The following is a 19,859-nucleotide window of genomic DNA, read 5'->3' as shown; positions in this document are numbered from 1 at the left end:
ATAGTTCTCAACTTTCATCACAATATTTAACCAGTGCTGCATCAGCCCTGTTTTCCCCTTTCTAAGTCCCTATTGCTCCCGTGGGATTTTAGCTCTAGCTGAAACCGCCCAAGCAGAACAAATAAAAATGCCACAGGAAGTGGGAAGAAGAAAGGGTAAGGAGGTGGGGGCTGAATTAGGAAAACATGGTAAGTTACTGGTCAAAAGGCTTAAGAGAAAACAAAAGAGGGGGACCCCAGGGGCAGGAGACGAAGTTCGGAAGTCCCCAGGATAAATGGAAGGGCATTAACTCTCCAACAAACAACTCCCATAAAACTGTGGGTCATAACCAGTCTCATTAAGGTCCCTTATTTAGAGACATGGGCAGCTTTTGTTCCAATATCCCAAACACTTTTCCCATTTGATGCCCTGAAAGGTAGTAATGGTTTAATGACATTTTCAGAGGAAGCAATTCTGGAACACAACCTTACTCTCTCCTCCATCTTTTCGTTGTAAGTCCTTAGACTAACAGGCAAGCACAAATGCCCCCTGCTGTCCATAATGAAGTCCTACAAATATGTCTTGGCTCAGGGGAAAAAAAAAATCCTTAAAACTAGAAATAGGAGTGTATTTACACATAACTTCAGGCCTAAAATGATGTAAAGAGATTTCCTTTTGTATATACAAGAGATTCAAATCAGCCCTGGAATGTTCAGACTGTTTGCTAACCCTCCCTTGTTTTCTGTTGCTGTTGTCTGATGAACCATGACCTCTCTCATTCAGCCAAAGCTATCTTCAAACTCCTCACTCTCTTGCCTCTCTCTCTCTCTAGCCTGAGCTTACAGGCACGCACTACTACACACTGCCCTACCTCTCCTACCTTTTTAATGCACGGTGTCACCTTGTAACCCTGGCTGGCCTGTAATTTCTAGTATAGACCAGGATGGCCTTGAACTCTGCCTGCCTCTGCTTCCTAAGTGTTGGGATTAAAAGTATGGTAACAGTCAGACATGGTAACACACACACACCTTTAGGTCCTGTATTTGAGACAGAGACAAGAGGATATCTGTGAGTTCAAGGCTAGACTAGTATATATACCAAATTCCAGGAGAGCCGGGGCTACAGAGACCCTGCCTCAAAAAACAAATACCAGTACTTAGGAGGCAGAGGCAAGGCCAGCCACAGCTATCTCACAGAGAATCCTTGACAAAACAAAACAAAACAGGCCTGATCCACCAGGCCCAGTAGAACTGTTTTTTTAATGAAAGTAGACTTCAAGTAAAACATAAACTGGGGTTGGGGATTTAGCTCAGTGGTAGAGCACTTGCCTAGCAAGCGCAAGGCCCTGGGTTCAGTCCTCAGCTCTGAAAAAAAAAAAAAAAAAAGTAAATAAATAAACTTCTGTGACTTCTTTTTTCTAAGACAGGGGCAAAAGCTAGGTATGGTGACACATGCCTTTTAAATCCCAATCCTTGTGGCACAGGGGAAGCTCGAGCCAGTCTTTTCTATGATGTCCATGTTTTCACTTGGCTGAGAATGCCGTCGGTGTCTGATGCTTCTGCCCCCACTTCGAGAGTGCTGGACTGTGAACACGCAGCACTACATCTAGTCTCACTCAGGACTTAACCCAAACTCTGTACACACCAGGCACTCTACCAACTAAATCACAACCTCACCCGCCATTGTCACGGTTTGAAAAGCAACCATTACAGTAAACCTCAGAGTAAAAAGGGAACCAGAGAGGGAACTTTTCATATCATATACCAATTCCCTTAGACATGTTAAACCCAAGCAATACATACGAGTCACATCCTCATAGGATTCATGGGAAATCTCCACTCTTCATTGACTAGTTTCTCTCCTATCCAGTCACATACAAAAATATTTCCTTAAATAGAGACTCAAAATCTTTCCATATAGTTTCACCTAAAACCATAACTACTTCTCTGCAAAGCAAAATTACAATAGCATCCAATTTTTAATGTCCTTCTTTCAAAATCCATTAATCAGATTAAAGCTATCTGAAGAGATTTACACTTTACATATTCTAATATGATCCATTTTCAAAAAAACTATTTTTAACCCAAACAAGTTAATTATCACTACATTCATTTGCTGTTTTTATAAAAACTATTTCACTAAATCATCTTCTCTAGGTACTATATATAAGTCTATACTGCAGGCTGAAGAGTATAGACTGTATACTTAGTATACATGAGGCCCTCAGTTTAATCTTAGGATAAAAGTGGAGGAGGAAAAAATTAAAACAAACAAACAAAAAAAACAAAAATGCTCCAGAAAGTAGCTGTGGTTTGACTAGTAATAGCCCTACAGGTCCTACTAGGGCTCCAAGTGGCAGTACCTGACAGTTAGGAGGTATGGCCTTGTTGAAAGTCCCCCATAGGCTCATGTTTGGTCATAAGGGAGTGGCATTATTTGGAGGTATGTCTTGTTGGAGGAAAAGAGGGCTTTGAGGCTCCAAATCCTTAATCCAGGTGTATCAGTCAGGGTTCTCTAGAGATACAGAACTTATGGAATGTCTATATTGAGGGAGTTTATTGTGATGACTTACAGTCTACAGTCCATCTAACCCAACAATGGTCAGCTGTGAATGGAAGTCCAAGAATCTTGCAGTTGCTCAGTCCCACAAGGCTGGTTGTTTAAGTTACTCTCCTGTAGAAGGAGGTTCCAACAAATGTGCCACAAGTAACTGCAGGCAGTGGAAGAAGCGTGAGTCTTCCTTCTTCCAATGTCCTTAGGCAGGCCTCCAGCAGAAGGTGTGGCCCAGATTAAAGGTGTGAACCACCTCGCCTGGATCTGGAACTTGTGTCTCAGGCTAACCTTGAACTCAGATCTCCTTGCCTCAGTCTCCTGGGATTAAAGTCACGTACTACCATGCCTGGACCTAAACTTTTCATGGCCACTATGCCTCAAGATCTCCATGCCAAAATTCAGGTCAGAAATTTTTGTCTTCCAGCCTTAAGATCTGTGTGTGCCCTCCAATTCTGGATTGTGGTTCATTTCAGATAGAGTCAAGTCAACCAGGAAGAACCACTACACCAGGCCCTGTCTCCATCTCCCCAACCCCTAACAGGAGTGAGAACCATAGACTTTAGGCAAGTTCTTCACATAACTTCCTTTGTGTCTACAGGAACTGCTGGGCCTGATAGTGTACACATCCATTTGATAATAGATTGCTGCTGAGCATGTCCTAATTTGACTTCGTGGGTCCAGTAACGCCCAGCTCATGTTATCATGTGGTAGCCCATCCTCAAACCTTCAGTTTCCACTAAGGCCCAACAGCAGGTCAAGTGCTGGTTTTCAAAAGGAGAATAGTTGTCTGAAGATGGTAGAGCCTTGCTTCAAAATCCCAAAGGTCTCTTCTGTGATTCACCTAAAGGGGCCTGTCAAAGGCTCCAAACAGCACCCCTATTTGCCATTGGGTCTGCTGGAGCATCTGGTCTAAGAGGTGCAGCAGCCTGGACCCGTCATAGAGCCTTCTCCTGTTCCAGGCCCCACACAGAGCTAGCAGCTTTCCTACATCACTTGGTATATGAGCTGGAGGAACATATCTAAGGAGCAATGTGCTATCTCCAGAATCCAAACTAAACACTAAACACTGTGCTTCTTTCACAAGGAATATCTCTGCATGCCTCACACCACTGGACTCCTAAGAATTTCACTGAGGTAGAAGGTACTTGAATTCTGGTTGGATTTCCCATCCTCTGATACACATATGTGTTATCGCTGTATCATTCTCCATGACCCATCTGTCTTCTGCAATGACCAGATAGGAGAGTTAAAGGGAGATGTGATGGAAACCATCACGCCTGCATCTTTCAAGTCCTTGATGGTGCCACTAACTTCTGCAGTTCCTCGAGGGATGCAATACTGAGCCTGATTCGCTATTCTCCCTGGCAGAGGCAGTTCTAAAGGCTTTCCACCATAATAGCCCTCACCCCACAGGTTAGGGAGTCAATGCCAGAGTTCTTCCAACTTGTAAATAACCACTGTATAACTTCTCAACTACTGTGACTGAACTACTGTGAGTCAGACATCAGCCCAAACTCCACCTGGCCTCCATAAGCCCCTACTTTTAACTGGAGGGCCACAACATTTCTTGGGATCTCCCAGAATCAACATCAATTCTGAACCAGTAACCAAAAGACCCCCGAAAGCCTGTTTCCTTTCCCCCCGGGTACAGTTACTCTTGTACTTGTAAAAGGTCATAGGTCCCTCTGGGGAAGAACTGGAGAAAGGCTAACAGCAAAACTTCTAGGTGTCTTATGAAGGTCCTTCTCCTCAGGGGAACCTGGCCACCCCTGCATTCAAGTGGTTCTAGGTCTGCAACCTGGCTCATGTCTGGAAACTGACTCACTTGGCTGAGACTGTGTGATGGCTTGTGTTAGGTTGGCATAAAGGTGTAGTCTTGTTGGAACAGGTGTGCCACTGTGTGTGTGGGCTTTAATACCGTAGTCCTGGCTGCCTGAAGTCAGCATTCTGCTTGCAGACTTCAGCTCCTTCTGCCTGCATGCTGCCATGCTTCCACCATGAGGATAATAGACTAAACCTCTGGAACTGTAAGCCGGTCCCGATTTTTGCCTTTATGAGAGTTGCCTTGGTCATGGTGCCTCTTCACAGCAGTAAAACCCTAAGACAGACTGCCTTTGCCACAATCCAATGTAACCCTTCTTTTATTCACTTGAGAATTTTTGTGTTTGTACACATCGAACAGAAATGCAGTAGGCTTCTTATCTGTTTCATGCCGGGAAACACCGTGCCTGATTAGTCAATAGCAAAGTCCATCTGAATCATGCATTACAATCTTACCTAGCCTACTCTGACCATCACAGGTTAAGTAACTATCAACACTGTTTGGCCTACACTACCCATTATGATAACTAGGAGGAAGGGTTTACAGGGCTGGGCATGGGGAACATGCCTTTAGTCCCAGTGCTCTAGAGGCAGAGGCTAGTATTTAAAAAGTTTATAGAAATTTACAATGTACAGGAACTCATAGATTCTAATTGAATATTATTAGAGTGGCTCACAAAAGAACAAAGGCTAGGAGAACTGAATGGTGCCTATATTGAAGTTAACTTGGTTCTAATTACCTAACACATAATTTGGAAGAAAATTTATTTTCCTCACTGAAAACATACTTTTTTAAAAAATTAATTAATTTATTATATATAAGTACACTGTGGCTGTCTTCAGACATACCAGAAGAGGGCATCAGATCTCATTACAGATGGTTGCGAGCTACAATGTGATTGCTGGGAATTGAACTCAGGACCTGTGGAAGAGCAGCCAGTGCTCTTAACTGCTGAGACCTTTCTAAAAGCACCTGACCTTATCAGAAATGAAAAGGTCAGTGGGAATGTGTAACAAGCAAAAGGGATGAAACTTGAAACCACAGTGATTAAGCACTATCTGGGATACTAAGGATTCCCATGGTAAATGCTTGCCATAGGAACCTGGAGAGCTGAGTTCAAGCCCCAATCTTACTGTGGAAGACAGGTGTGCAGCAGGTGCCTAAGACCTCAGCATAAGAAGGTGGAGACAGGACGACCCCTGGGGCTCAATGGCCAGTTATTCTACTCAATGTGAACTCTATGGCAGTCAGAGACCTTGTCTCAAAAAGTTGGTGGATTGAGGGCACACTTTTAATCCTATCACTTGGGAATTAGAGGCAAAGGATCAGAGTTTGAAGCCAGCCTGGTCTACAGAGCAAGTTCCAGTAAAGCCAAAGCAACATAGTCAGACCCTGACTTGGGGGACAAGAGGGCAGATGGGACATGGGACACAACACGAAGAAGCAAACAAAAAACTAAGACGGAGAATGATTAAGAAAGCCACCTTACATCACTTCCACATACATGCACACTAGCACACTAAAAATTAGATCTGCTCTTATTCACATTATTAAAAAGGGCTGGGTGTAGTGGCACATGCCTTTAGTCCCAACCCTTGGCAGGTTAATCTTGGTGAGTTTGAAGCCAGCCTGGTGTACAAAGCAAATTCCAGGACAGCTAGAGCTACACAGAGAAATCCTGTCTCTCGGGGTAAAAAACAAAACAAAACAAAAAAAAAAACAGATTATTAAAAAAATTATTATTAAAAGTTATAATTACATATCAACAACTTTTTCAGGAGGTTCTTCCTCTTTAACAGGCAGTTCTATAGGCTTTGGTTCTTCTTCCTAAAACCAAATGAAACAACATGGTTAGCATGAATCAAGAATATCCATTAAGAGCCAGGCGGTGATGGCTTTAATCCCAGCACTCATGAGGCAAAGACAGGTAGATCTCAGTCTGAGGCCAGCCCAGCCTGGTATAAAAAGCAAGTCCCGGGGCTGGGGATTTAGCTCAGTGGTAGAGTGCTTACCTAGGAAGCGCAAGGCCCTGGGTTCGGTCCCCAGCTCCGAAAAAAAGAACCAAAAAAAAAAAAAAAAAAGCAAGTCCCAGGACAGCCAGACCTACACAGAGAAACTCTGTCTCAAAAAACCAAAAGAGAAAAGAAATAACCATGAGGGGTTCTGGAGCGATGGCTCAAGAGTGCATACTGTTGATTCCCAGCACCTATTTCAGGCAGCTCATAACTGCCTCTGACTCCAGCTCCAGGAGATCTGACACCTCTGGCCTCCATAGGCACCACATCCACATGACCTACCCACATGCAGACACATAATCAAAATAAAATAAAAATTTCCAAAAAATCCATTAAGGCCTCAAGATGGCTGAAGTCACAAGACCCTAGGTTCAATTCTTGGAACCAAGGTAAAAGCTAGACCCAGCAATGCTGATCTGTAATCTAGCACTTCCACAGCAAGATGCGTGGCTGAGACTGCAGCTCAGCAGTAACAATAAAAACAAAACTGTGCCTTAAACAAGGTGGAAACAGAACTAACTCCCGAAAACTTGGCCTCAACTCTACATGTTTGAGCCCAGTATTTCATACACTTAAACATGCAATTTTTCCATTAAAAACAACAACAAAAATATCCATTTTAAAGAAAGATAAACTAGACAGGGCAGCACTCAGGAGGTGGGAACAGAAAGACCAGAAATTCAGATTATCCTCAGCTATATATTGCATCTGAGGCCAGCCTGGGCTATAAGACCCTAGCTCAAAAACGAGAATTAAATTCTACTAGGAAAATAAAGGAATAGCCATCAAGAGACAACATAAGAACTCTCAAACGAATTAAGTCTCTCATTCTTCTCAGGCATCTACAAACCACCAACAGTAAGCAGTGACATTAGCAGGCCAGGGACTAACTTCTCCAACTCACCTCAGTTTCATCTCCCAGTACATCTTCTTCATTTGCTTCTTCTTCAGCTAAAGAACATTAAAATATTCAGGTGAAGCCTTGACCACTTGGTCACAGTGGTACAAGTACAATCTCTTTGCTTTACAACTCAATAATGAGGGCAGAACCAATTCTTATAATACACATTTAGAGAAAATTCTTATAAACCACATTTAGAGAAAATAAAACCAGATCTCCGATATCAGCATAAAATTGAATTCCACCTAAACTGAAAAACTAAATGCAATTAGGTTACAATTAAGTCACAGTATAAAATTAATTTAACAACTAATTAGAACTGGGTACGATGGTGCATGCCCTGTAATCTCAGCATTTGGGAGACAGAGGCAAAACAACAGAAAATTCAAAGCCATTCTCAGTTAGAGGCAACCTTGGATTACATAAGTAACAACAACAAAATAAGGTGCATGCATAGGTGTGCTGGTGAACCCTTGTAATCCCAGACCTGGGGAGCCAAGCATGGCTAGATCCCAGTGACTGACAGCATTTCTAAAATGACAAAGTGGATGGCTCCTAAGTACAATACCCAACAGTTGACCTCAAGTGAGTATATCTTGGGGGGGAGGGGGGAGCTAGAAAGATGGCCCAACCATTAATGGCTCACAATCAAAACACCAAGAGATTTAGTAGTAGGAAAGGATTTCTTTCTTTCTTTTTTTTTTTCTTTTCTTTTTTTCGGAGCTGGGGACCGAACCCAGGGCCTAGCAAGCGCTCTACCACTGAGCTAAATCCCCAACCCAGGATTTCTTTAAAAAACAAAAAAAAACAAAAAAAAAAAAACACCAAAAAGACCCAAAAAAACAAAAAACAAGCAATCGGGCTGGAGAGATGGCTCAGCGATTAAGAGCACTGACTGCTCTTCCAAAGGTCCTGAGTTCAATTCCCAGCAACCACATGGTGGCTCATAACCATCCGTAATGAGACTTGGTGCCCTCTTCTGGCTTGTAGGCGTACATTCAGACAGAATACTGTATACATAATAAATGAATCTTTAAAAAAATAAAAATAAAAACAAGCAAACGAGAAAATAAATAAAGACCCAAAAATGGTACTGGAGAGATGGCTCAGAAGGTTAAGAGTGCTTGCTGCTCTTCAGGACTAGGATTCAGATCCCAGCATCCCAATGAGGCAATTCACACACCCTATAATACCAGCACCAAGGAATCTGACACCTTCTCCTGGCCTCCTCGGGCACCCACACCTGTGCATACACACTCATAAATACACACACACAACAAAATAGGTGAAAAAATTATTTTCAAAACTAAGCACTCCTACTAAAGAACACCAAGAGAAAAAAACATAAAAGAACAATGACAAGGCTGGAGAGATGGCTCAGTGGTTAAGAGCATTGACTACACTTCCAGTGGGTCGTGGGTTCAATTCCCAGAAACTACATGGTGGCTCACACCCACCTGTAATGGAATCTGATTCCCTCTTCTGGTGTGTCTGAAGACAGAACACTCATACAACTCACACACACACACACAAACACACCCCATATATACGTATGTGTGTGTGTATGTGTGTGTGTGTATAACATATGTATATGTATACTTTAAAGACCAATGACAAAGATATCTGTGTTTAAAAACAACAAGGTAGCCAGGCATTACCAATGCCTGCATTTCTAGCACTTGTGGACAAAGAAGAAACCCACTGAACTCAGAACACAGACAGCATCTAAATTTTCTTCAGGATGGAATTATAGTATATTAAAACCAACAACAAATCAGCAACAGTAGGCACTTGATAGGAGAATGCCAAGTCTAGGATTGTAGAGACAAAGAGAGCCCTGTGTGGGCTGGAGAGGCAGCTTAGTGGCTGGGTACTATCGAGGATATGGGCTTGGTTCCAGCACCCACACCATTATTCACACCCACACACCCTAACTCTGGTTCCAGGACATCTAACACTCTCTTCTGGCCTCTTAACACACAAGGCATACACCCACAAATAAAATAAAAATATAATAATTTTGTAATTATTCTTTTTTTAAAAATGTATCTAGGTGTTTTGCCTGCATGTATCTGTGCACATGAATGCAGTGCTCTTCAGGGACAAGAAGAGGGCGTCATATCCCCCAGGACTGTAGTTATAAATGGTTTTAAGCGGCCATGTAAGAATGGGGAACTAGGGTGCTCTACAAAAGCAGCTACTTGCTCTTAATCACTGAACTAACTCTCTAGCCCCAAATAAAATCTTTTAAAAATAAATAGTTGTATGTTTTAAAAGAACCCTGATGTCCTAATGAAGAATTCAGATTTATAGGACAATTCTAGGAAGCAACTTGACAGTGAGCTAAATCATATTAAATATTTACACATTAGTGAATATACAATGACTACAACACTAATCTGGGCATATATTATATAATCTCTCAGGCACATAAAAAAGAAAAGTAGTTTATAAGAGAATTATATATCCTAACAACACTTTAATATATAATATGTAATACTTCATACAATAGAGGAATCTGTTAAGGAATGTTAAGGCCATAAACTGTGGTAGCTTGTAAGATGGCTCACACTCTTGCTCCCAGGCTTGATAACATAAGATCATAACGTGCCCCATCACTCTCTACCTTACCCCTCTGAGATGGGTATCTCACACCCTTGAAACAAGCTCTCACTGAACCTGGAGCTAGCCTTAGGCAGCAGCCTAAGGAGCCCTCCCAGCTTCTCCACCCACAGCGCACACAGGTTTGTGAGAGCACATCCAGCTTTTAGCATGGATGCTGGGATTTAAATCCAGGTCCAACAAATGCCCTGATCTAATGAGCCACTTCTCTAGCCCCTAAAAATATTTTATGGATACAGCAAATACCTAAGAATGGGGTCTGAAGAGTATTTAAAGGAAGGAAATGAGGAATAGGGAAAAAGAGAATGATAAAAATTGGAAAGATACATATTAGCTGGGATGATAATATGTATTAAGGGGGCACTATTTCTTTTTCAAGGTAGGATTGGGGGAGATGAGGTGTAAGGGTAACCAAAGATCACCCAGTTTAAGGATTTCAAGGGTCCAGACACTAGTCTCTGATAACACTTAACTATGTTAACAGTGACTCGCCAAACATATTAAATGAAAGTTTATACAATACAGATTAAAATTAAAGGCTTCAAACTCTTAACTAGTAACAGTGTTATAATTTTTTCTTTAAAGGTATGGTCTTACCAAGTTGCTCAACTGGGTCTCAAATTTTGATTCTTTGGCCTCAGCCTCCAAAAGAACTGGGATTACAGGACTGGCAAATTTTTTAATATTTCATTATTTTATTTTATATGGACTGAGTTTTGCCTGCATTTTATGTACGTACATACATCCTATGTACCAGATGAGAACGTCAGATCCCTGGAATTACATACAGTTGTGAGACACCCTATGTACTGGGAATTAAACCCAGGTCCTCTGCAAGAACAGCACATGCTCTAAACCAGAGTCATCCTCCAGTCTCCTCCATCCTGATATTTAAATAACATACTACGATTCACAGCCAGGGAGGCAATGGGACAAGATCCTACCTCTTTAGTATATAACAAATGAAAATATTTCAATACGGGGCTGGAGAGATGGCTCAGTGGTTAAGAGCACTAGCGGCTCTTCCAGAGGTCCTGAGTTCAATTTCCAGCAACCACATGGTACCTTATATATATAAAATAAATAAGTACATCTTTTAAAAAAATTTTTAATACACCTACATGTACTACACCCAGAGACACATACAGAGTTGTGTGTTTTGGAGGCAGGATCCCACTCTGCAGCTCTAGCTAACCTAGATCTCTAGCCTAGGCAGGCTTCAAACACCTGATCCTCAGGCCTCGGTCCACTGGGTACTGAATACAGGCTTGTATTACAGCATCTGGCTCGGCCCAAACCTACTCTTTGTTGGTGGTGGTTTTTGTCTGAAACAAACTGTTACTTTGTAAATCAGACTGGCCTTGAACTTGAAGCCATCCTTCAGCCTCTCCCTCCCAAGTGCAAGGATTAGAGGCATGAGCCACCGTGGCCATCTCTAAAAGTTTTCTTGATGTTGTTAATTTAAACCTTATGTCATCAATTACCTGAGAGAGGAAGAAATCTTTTTAAGTGTAAGAGCTTGAAACCTAATGTAATGCTTCACTCACATCATGTTCCCTCCACAAAGTACTCACCATGTTCTTCAAGATATGCCTGGAGCCTATTGATAAGATCTTGTTTTATTCCCTTGGTCTCTAAACCACGAGCAAGGCATTCTTGCTTTAGTTCAGCAAGCTGAGAAAACAAACAAACAAACAAACAACTTTTTTAATTCCTATGAATAAAGAGGTCATTCTTTCTCACAAAAGAGAAGATGGCGGTAGCAAGGACAATGGTCAATTCCCAAATCCAAGGCCTATCCCTGACCAAGACCACAGGGCTTTCTAACACACGCTGTAAAACATCACACTTAAGTAAAGCTGTAATCTATTTGTGCAACTTTTTTTTTAAATAACTAAGGGGCAAGTTCTAAAACATTACACTGTCAACAACTTAAGAAAGGGGGAAAAATAAAAATCAATCTTTAGTCAGAAACCCAGTGTTCTAAAGCCAGATTCTCCAAGCCCAGTTTTTGTGTCGAAGCTTGGTCCTCAGTGTATTGGCTCTGGGACTATTAAAAATGTAGAGCAGCCTTACACAGTGGCACATGATAGTAATCCTCCCAGCTGGGAGGGGAAGCAGAAGAGTCAAAACTTCAAGGCCAGCAGAAAAACCCACTCTTACTCCCGCCCCCAAAAGTGGAGCTTATTGAGTAGTATTTAGGTCATCAAAGGAGGCCTAATTCTAGAAAGGAATTAATTTAGGTTAATTCTCCAAACATCAGTCTATATAAAAGAGTAATAGTGGCCAGGTTTGAGCCTGCAGTCCCAGCACTTGGGAAGTGGAGGTAAGAAGACCAGGAATTCAACAACAACAAAGACAATCTAGACTCATTCCATGAGACTCTGTCCTAAGCTCTCACTAACCTCTAGCTTTTGTTCCTACCATGTAATCTCCCCTCAAAATTGATGCCACCATTATGTCATCTCTTATAGGGTAACACTATGCTAATGGGACTTTCCATTTCCAAATTTGGGAAATAAATCTTTCTATAAAGTACATACACCTGAGGTGTTCTGTCATAATGGTAGAAATGGACTAATAAATACCTATTATTTCTAATGTATTATTACAATATACCATACACATCTGTAAATCTAATAACTGTTCATGTGTTGTGTGGCTTAACGTCAACAATGAACAGTTCCATCTACATCACCAGACAAAGGCATGCAACACTCTCCCACGACTGGTGATCAGCTTTTTATTTTCCTGTAACTGTGCTGTATATTAAAATCCAGAACCTTAAGCAGGCTGGGCAAGTTCTCTTTTTCTAGAGCGATATATACCGCGGCCCTGTTAAAATCCTTAAATCACACAGCCGCGTTGATTTCTGCATCAGAGCCGCACAAAACTGGACCAGGTTAACTCCTTGTCATGAAAGGGCAAGGGGTTCATGGAGCCTCATCCCTCTCTGAGGATTTCTGAACAGTTAACGGTCAATTGGGGAGGGAGATATTTTCTGCAGTAGTAAATGCCCATGCTTCCATAGAGAAAGTGTCCCTGGTGCTCTTATAGACAAGCCTACCCTAAGCTAGGGTGGACTTGCTAGGAACAGGAACAGGATTAGCAGGAGTTAGAAGGAAGCAAGAGAGATGGAAGCATCTAAAGCCGATCAAAAGTCACTATGCACATGTATAAAAGGTGCCACAGGGGACATTTTATGCGTAATTAATATAAACTAATAAAAACATTTAAAGTATTAACATATGAAAGAAGCCAGGTGGCAAACAAGATTGGCAATCCTACCTCATCAGGATTACTTGTAAGGGACAGAGCACACCTGAGAAAAGCACACGATATACAATGTGACTTATAAGAGGTCATGACACTGGGGACCCAGGGCTTTTTGACTTCTGGGCTTAACCCATTCCATTCTCAGGAGGGCCTTCCTTTTACCAGACACATACTATTTTAAACCAGTAAAAATGTATACTTACCAATCTTACAGGCTGTAGAAGTACTAGTGATGGGTAACTGAGAACTAAAGGAAACACCCGCTGCAGGGGCACCCAGACTGCCTGCAATGCCAGCTACAGGGAACTTAACAACCTCTGCTTTCCTCCTTGGGTCTCTGACCATCTGCATCCACATGCACACGCTCAAACACAAGACATATAATGTCTTAAGTTTGCCGTAAGACTGTGTCTTAGGAATGTCAGAAGTTGCACTCAACATGACTGCCTAATAATAAACACTCTGATGCAGGGGAGAGACAAGCCTAGGATCCTGAACACCACACAAAAACAACAGGACTAAGGAATGCTGAGAGTGGGAGAAACAGTCTTCCCCAGAGAGGAGCATAAAAACTGATTATCAATACCAAATGGTCAGCCCATAAAACATACATACAGGTAACATAAAACAGACTGAGCGCCAATGTACTTAGGTGTATGTGCAGAGAGAGACATAGAGAGACAGATAGGCAGACATGTCTATAACAATAATTGATTAAAAAAGAGAAAGCAATAAATTTGAAAAAGGGGGCACTTGGAAGAGTTTGGAAGGAGGTATGGGAATGGATAAATGGCGTAACTATATTAGAATCTGAAAAAAATAAAAGAAATATTTTTAAATTAAAATATGAGGCCCTGTCTCAAAAAATAAAAACAGGTATATATATAAAATGTTCGATTTAAGATTCAAATCTTCAATCATACAAAAACTAGATGAAAGCTGGGTAGGTGATTCAACAAATAAGGACACTTGCTGCCAAGCCTGACCTGAGCTCCCCTGAGAACCACGTGGCAGAGGCTGTCCTGACCTCCACACGTGCTCCATACGGCCATGACACATAAGCACAGACACGGTTTTCTTTAAATGAATGAAGACTTTGCTCAACAGTTCATCTCTAGCCAGGGAGATATTCCGAAATTAAGAGTTTGCTGTCCTTTCAGAGGACCTAAATTTGGTTCCCAACACCCATGTCTGGTAGTCTCTAAACCCTCTTCTGGTCTCCACAGGCACCTGCACACATGTGGCATACATTCACATAAACATAACACATATGCACATAAATAAAAATAAAAGCAGCCAGGTATGATGGCACAGGTTTTTAATCCCAGCACCCAGAAGATCTCTGTGACCTCGAGGCCAGCGTGGTCTACAGAGAGTTCCAGGCCAGCCAGGATGACATAGTGAGGCCCTGTCTCAAAAATCAAAACCAACCAACCAAACATTCTGTTAGGGCTGGTGAAGTGGCTCAGCGGGAAGACAGACTCACTGCTCTTACAGACGACTCAGGTTCAGTTCCCAGCACCCACATGACTCACAACCATTTATAACTTCAGCTCCAGGGAATCCAGCTCCCTCTTCTGACCCTCAAGGGCACTATGTGAACAAGGTGTACATACATGCAGGTAAACCATTCATACACATGAAAATAAATATTAAGAGCAAGCAAAAAGATAAAGATCTTAGGGCTTTAGGGAAAGAAGTTACTACCAAAATAAGTGTCAATTATACATAGCTGAAATTATAGATCTTTGATAAACTATGTAATAGCTTTACTAGGATGGACACATACTCTTTAAATACTTGTGTTTATGTTCGTGATCATGTGTAGAGGGGTGTACAAACACCATGACACATCTGGCACTGCACTGTATGCTCCAGGCTTACTGGCCTGAGAACTCACAGGTGATTCCAGTCTTTGCTTCTCTTCTCATCATAGGAGTACTAGAATCACAGACACAATACTGTGTCAGCTTCGCCATTGGTCTCAAGGATCTGAACTGAGAAGGGTAGGCTAGCACTTTTACCCAATGAGTCATCTATCTAGTCTTTTTACTGAGACAAAAATCTAATGTAGCCCAGGCTGCCCCTAAACTTGTTATATTCTTAAAGATGACTGAGCTTTTAAGCATCTTGCCTCTACCTCCCCAGTAATGGTGTATAGGTGTACACCATTGCAACAGGTTTTATACAATATTTGAAACTGAATCTAGGACTTTTCATATGATAGGCAAGCACTCTAGAAACTAAGCTACGTTCTCAGCTCTTGTGATAGCTATATATTCTTATCCTATAAAGTCCAACATGTCATTAATCTACGGTGAACAAACAGGAAAAGAAACACAAATCCTATATGCAGTTCAGAGCACAAATGTCTGATCTGAAAGATGATGTTTCTGGTTTTAAAGTAAAGATCTAAGACCAAAATGTCAAAGTTAGAAAGCAGACATTTGGGGTTGGGGATTTAGCTCAGCGGTAGAGCACTTGCCTAGCAAACGCAAGGCCCTGGGTTCCGTCCCCAGCTGGGGGGGGGGGGGGCAGATATTTACAGAAGGGAGAACTTTGCAGCTAGAAGGCATGCTCTGTGTTTCTGCAAGGTAGCATTGGAAATGGGGATAACTGCTGGATTTTGCTTGTTTTGTTTTTCCTTGTCAATGTACAATGATGGGAGAAGTATTTAGTAGGTAGAATGGGCACGCAAGCAGGAAAGGTATATAAGGAAGGAGCTTTTCAACTGAATGAGTCAATAGCATTCCAAACTGAGAAACACTGATAGGAACAAGTAAGGCTCCTATCTATACAGTATAGCTATAGAGACTTCAGAATGTAGCAGTTAAGAGTATGTCCTCCAGTGGACTGGAGAGATGGCTCAGTGGTTAAGAGCACTGACTGCCCTTCCAGAGGTCCTGAGTTCAATTCCAGTGAACACATGGTGGCTCACAACCACCTGTATAGCAGGTTCTGATGCCCTCTTCTGGTGTGCCTGAAGACAGGTACAGTGTACTCACATACATATAATAAATAAATCTTTAAAAAAAAAAAAAAAACTCTATTAAAAAAAATCTAGAGTCCTGACAGTTTTCTCTTGACCTCCAAATGCATGTAATGACACACACACTAAAATAAATAATGTAATTTAAAAAGAAAATTTTTTAAGAGAACGTAAAGGCTGAGACAGGGGGATCTCTGAGTTTGAGGCCAGCCTGGTCTACTGAGTAAGTTCAAGGACAGCCAAGGCTACACAGAGAAACTCTGTCTCAAAAAACCAAAAAAGAAAAAAAGAAGAAGAAATGTAAGGCTCAAGAGATGGTTCAGTGGTTAGGAGCACTAGTGGCTCTTCCAGAGACCCAAGCTGGACTCCTAGCACTCACTCAGAAGCTCACGAGTTTGTAACTCTGGGCCCCAGGGATCCAACACCTTTTTCTATCTAGCTCAACAGGTAAAAGGTACTTGCCATGCTGGCCTGACAACCTGAGTTATATCCACTGACCCCACTGTGAAAGAAAAGAGCCAGCTGCTAAAAGTTTCCTTTGATGTCCTGTGATGCCATGACACACAGAAACCCACGTTCACATATATACACACAATAATTTTACATTGAAAATTTAAAAGAGTAATATGAAGTTTGGATACTAATTGCTTGGATTGACAAGTCATTTATTAGTTATAAGAACTAGGACAAATTAATCAATTCCTGGATCTGAGCCTCCATATTTCTTTTGAAATGAGGACATAGAGGCATTTTACTTTATAGAGTTATTATGAGAATTAAACCAGCTAATATGTATAAATAGCATCAACTGGCACTTGCCACACAGCAAATGTGTTAGCAAATAAAGAAGAATAACCTAAGCATGGCTGTTGGAGGGTGAGAGAGTGTAGAATGAGGAGAATAGCAGATAGAGAATAGAGATCGTGAAAAGGCCTCTGAATCAGGGGACTATCATAATACACACTGAACTGGTAAGTCTCTCCTCTACACCCCATCCTCACCAGTGCCAAAAGAACACAAACTGATCAGTTCAAGCTCGTCTCTCAAGTTTTCAAAAGTTTCTCTATCTATGCTATAGCTACAAGAAATAAAACTGCTGAAGGCTAGAGAGGTGACTGAGTAGTTAATGTAACTCCTGCCTCCTACTGAACAGATTACCGCTTGGGTAATCCCAATACCTGAGAGGTGGTAGAGGGAGGGGGATCACGAATTCTAAGCTAGGATGGGCTATATTACACACACACACACACACAGACACACACACACACACACACACAGAGGGAGGGGGAAGGGGAGAGGAGGGGAGGGGACACGCAGGAGAGCTTATACAACCTAAGGAGATCTTTTGTCTGAGTTAGGGATCACCATGAGTCTAAGGTTAGTCTGGGCTAGAGTGAAGCCGTATCTTACCCTTAAAAAAGGGAAGAGGGTTTGGAGATAGCCTGCCCACATATGAGAGATGTGACAGACAGATCTCAGTGAATTCCAGGATAGCCTTAGAGTTCAAGGCCAGGAAAAGCTATATAGAAAGTCTCTATCTCAAAGATAAATGAAATAAAATAGAAACTCTAAGTCAATCCAAAAAGTCAGATTATTCACATCTCTCAGATGAGAGAGCATGTAATGCTAGCACTTCTGCAGTGAGACAGGAGGCAGACACAGAAGACTCCTCCGAAGCTGGGAGGCCAACCCACCTCAAACAGGCAGCACGGAACAAGAGATCCTGTCTCCAACAAAGGCAGACATGAATGGACACCAGAGCCTGTCCTGACTTCCACAAGTGCACATGCATTCATACAAAAGAACACACAAAGATTAAAAACAGTAACAAAAAACTCACCCTTTTCATCACCATTCCAATTTACTTTTATAGCCAGTTGTTTTACTAACTTTCCAAACTATCAGCAACAACATTTACATACCTTTGTTTCAACAACACAAATATTTTACTGTTCGCTACACTCTGACACTACTATAGATTTTTCTGGTTCTCTCCACTGTAGAGTTCCTTTTTTCATGTGTGATTATAAATCGGGGTGTTATAGTTCAAGACATTCTCAACCACAATCCAGTCTTTCCAACTGAGTCAGAAAAAAAAAAAAAAAATATATATATATATATATATATATATATAGAGAGAGAGAGAGAGAGAGAGAGAGAGAGAGCGCGCCCATGTCACAGATTTTTCAGAAATTTGTACCTGATATGGACTTTTATATCAATGTAAATGTTTTTGTCCTTCCTACTTCAAGCTTAATCCTTCCCTTTGAACTAAAGTCCCCAATTTCTCTTTATAAAAGTGGAGTTTGTTTTTTGTTGTTTTGAGACACCATCTTTCCATATCACCCTGGCTGTCCTGGAACTCACTATGTAGACCAAGCTTGCCTGGAACTCACAGAAATTCACCTGCCTCTGTGTCCCCAGTGCTGGGATTAGAAACATGCACTACTATCCCCAGCTTGGAAACAGGTTTTTTTTTTTGTTGTTGTTGTTGTTTTTGGTTTTTCGAGGCAGGGTTTCTCTGTGTTGCTTAGGCTATCCTGGAACTTGTTCTGTTTAACAGGCTGGCCTTGAACTCAGAGAGAAGCACTTGTGTCTGCCTCTTGAGTGCTGGGATTAAGAGCATGTGCCACCTCCCGACTTGGGAAGTGTTTTTTTAAGGCATTAAAAACCCAAAATTGGCCAGGAGAGGTGGCACTTGCCTTCAAACCCAGCACTGGGAGACAGAGACAGACAGATCTCAGTGAATTCCAGGATAGCCTTAGAGTTCAAGGCCAGGAAAAGCTATATAGAAAGTCCCTATCTCAAAGATAAATGAAATAAAATAGAAACTCTAAATCAATCCAAAAAGTCAGATTATTCAATCAAGGTCAACACTAGAGACTAACATTGTCTTCTAAGCCAGAATTTTTATGGGTTCTTAACCAGAGGTCTATGGACTCCTCAGGGCTACAAGGTAATTTTGCGGAGCCCATTAAATTGCATGCAAAGTATTGTACATGCCTTTTTCTGGGGAAAGGGTCCATACCTTTCATCAGAGTTTCAAAGATATCTGTGACCTCCAAAAGTTTAAGAAGTGCTCTAGAGAAAAAAGCAAAAACAAGCAAATGTGATTAAAGAGTAAGTCCTGCTTACACCCTCAGGAGTGCCTTGTGTTCTCTTAAGACTATAGACCTGAAGTCAGGTCATTAGATAAGAATGCAAACTTATGAACTAACAAATAACAGTACGGTGGAAGGAGGAACTCCATAAACAAATACAGTATCCATAAAGGAAAGTCATGGGACAACTAGTGACTTACTCCAGGGTTTCAAAAGGGGAACAAACAAGAGAATACCAAATAGCCCACTAAATTTTAATCTCTTTCACTTAAATATTAATTTTCTGTGTATGTTTTATAATATGTATAACAGTACAGAACTATATAACTTACACAGATAAAAATGGAGGTAGTTGCTCAATTTTCCTTATTTGTTCAAGTAATCATTAGAAAACTTATGATAATTCCATTATAGCTACATCAAGTTAACAGTAACTAGAATAACATAAAAATCCAATAATGAAATTTGAGAGTCCAACAGTTAAGAAACACATTTGCTTTCAAACAATAATGTCACCTTAACAGACTAAATTACAGGAGCTTTTTCTACACACCTTCATTTACAGATCTTAAAGAAAAACAAAAATGCAGCAATTTTTAAG

General features: G+C 41.3%; 1 protein-coding gene across 4 annotated transcripts in view; it reads right to left on the bottom strand.

Moving 5' to 3' along the window:
- Sarnp (SAP domain containing ribonucleoprotein) overlaps window positions 1–19,859 on the bottom strand; it is a 54,237-nt gene that overhangs the window by 32,030 nt on the left and 2,348 nt on the right. For 3 of the 4 annotated variants that reach the window (NM_001033070.1, XM_006240781.5, XM_008765031.4), the window contains exons 2-4: window positions 11,467–11,566; window positions 7,274–7,320; window positions 6,114–6,181 (exon numbers count right to left, since the gene is read on the bottom strand). In NM_001033070.1, the coding sequence (NP_001028242.1) occupies window positions 6,114–6,181; window positions 7,274–7,320; window positions 11,467–11,566 (215 nt within the window). Of the gene's footprint in view, window positions 1–6,113; window positions 6,182–7,273; window positions 7,321–11,466; window positions 11,567–13,180; window positions 13,215–19,185; window positions 19,239–19,859 lie in introns of all 4 variants that reach the window. The other variant, XM_063263713.1, reaches the window with a different exon arrangement.

The sequence above is a fragment of the Rattus norvegicus genome, chromosome 7 (assembly GCF_036323735.1).
Source record: "Rattus norvegicus strain BN/NHsdMcwi chromosome 7, GRCr8, whole genome shotgun sequence".
Classification (NCBI taxonomy): Eukaryota; Metazoa; Chordata; class Mammalia; order Rodentia; family Muridae; genus Rattus; species Rattus norvegicus.
This window is presented reverse-complemented; position numbering and strand designations above follow the sequence as displayed.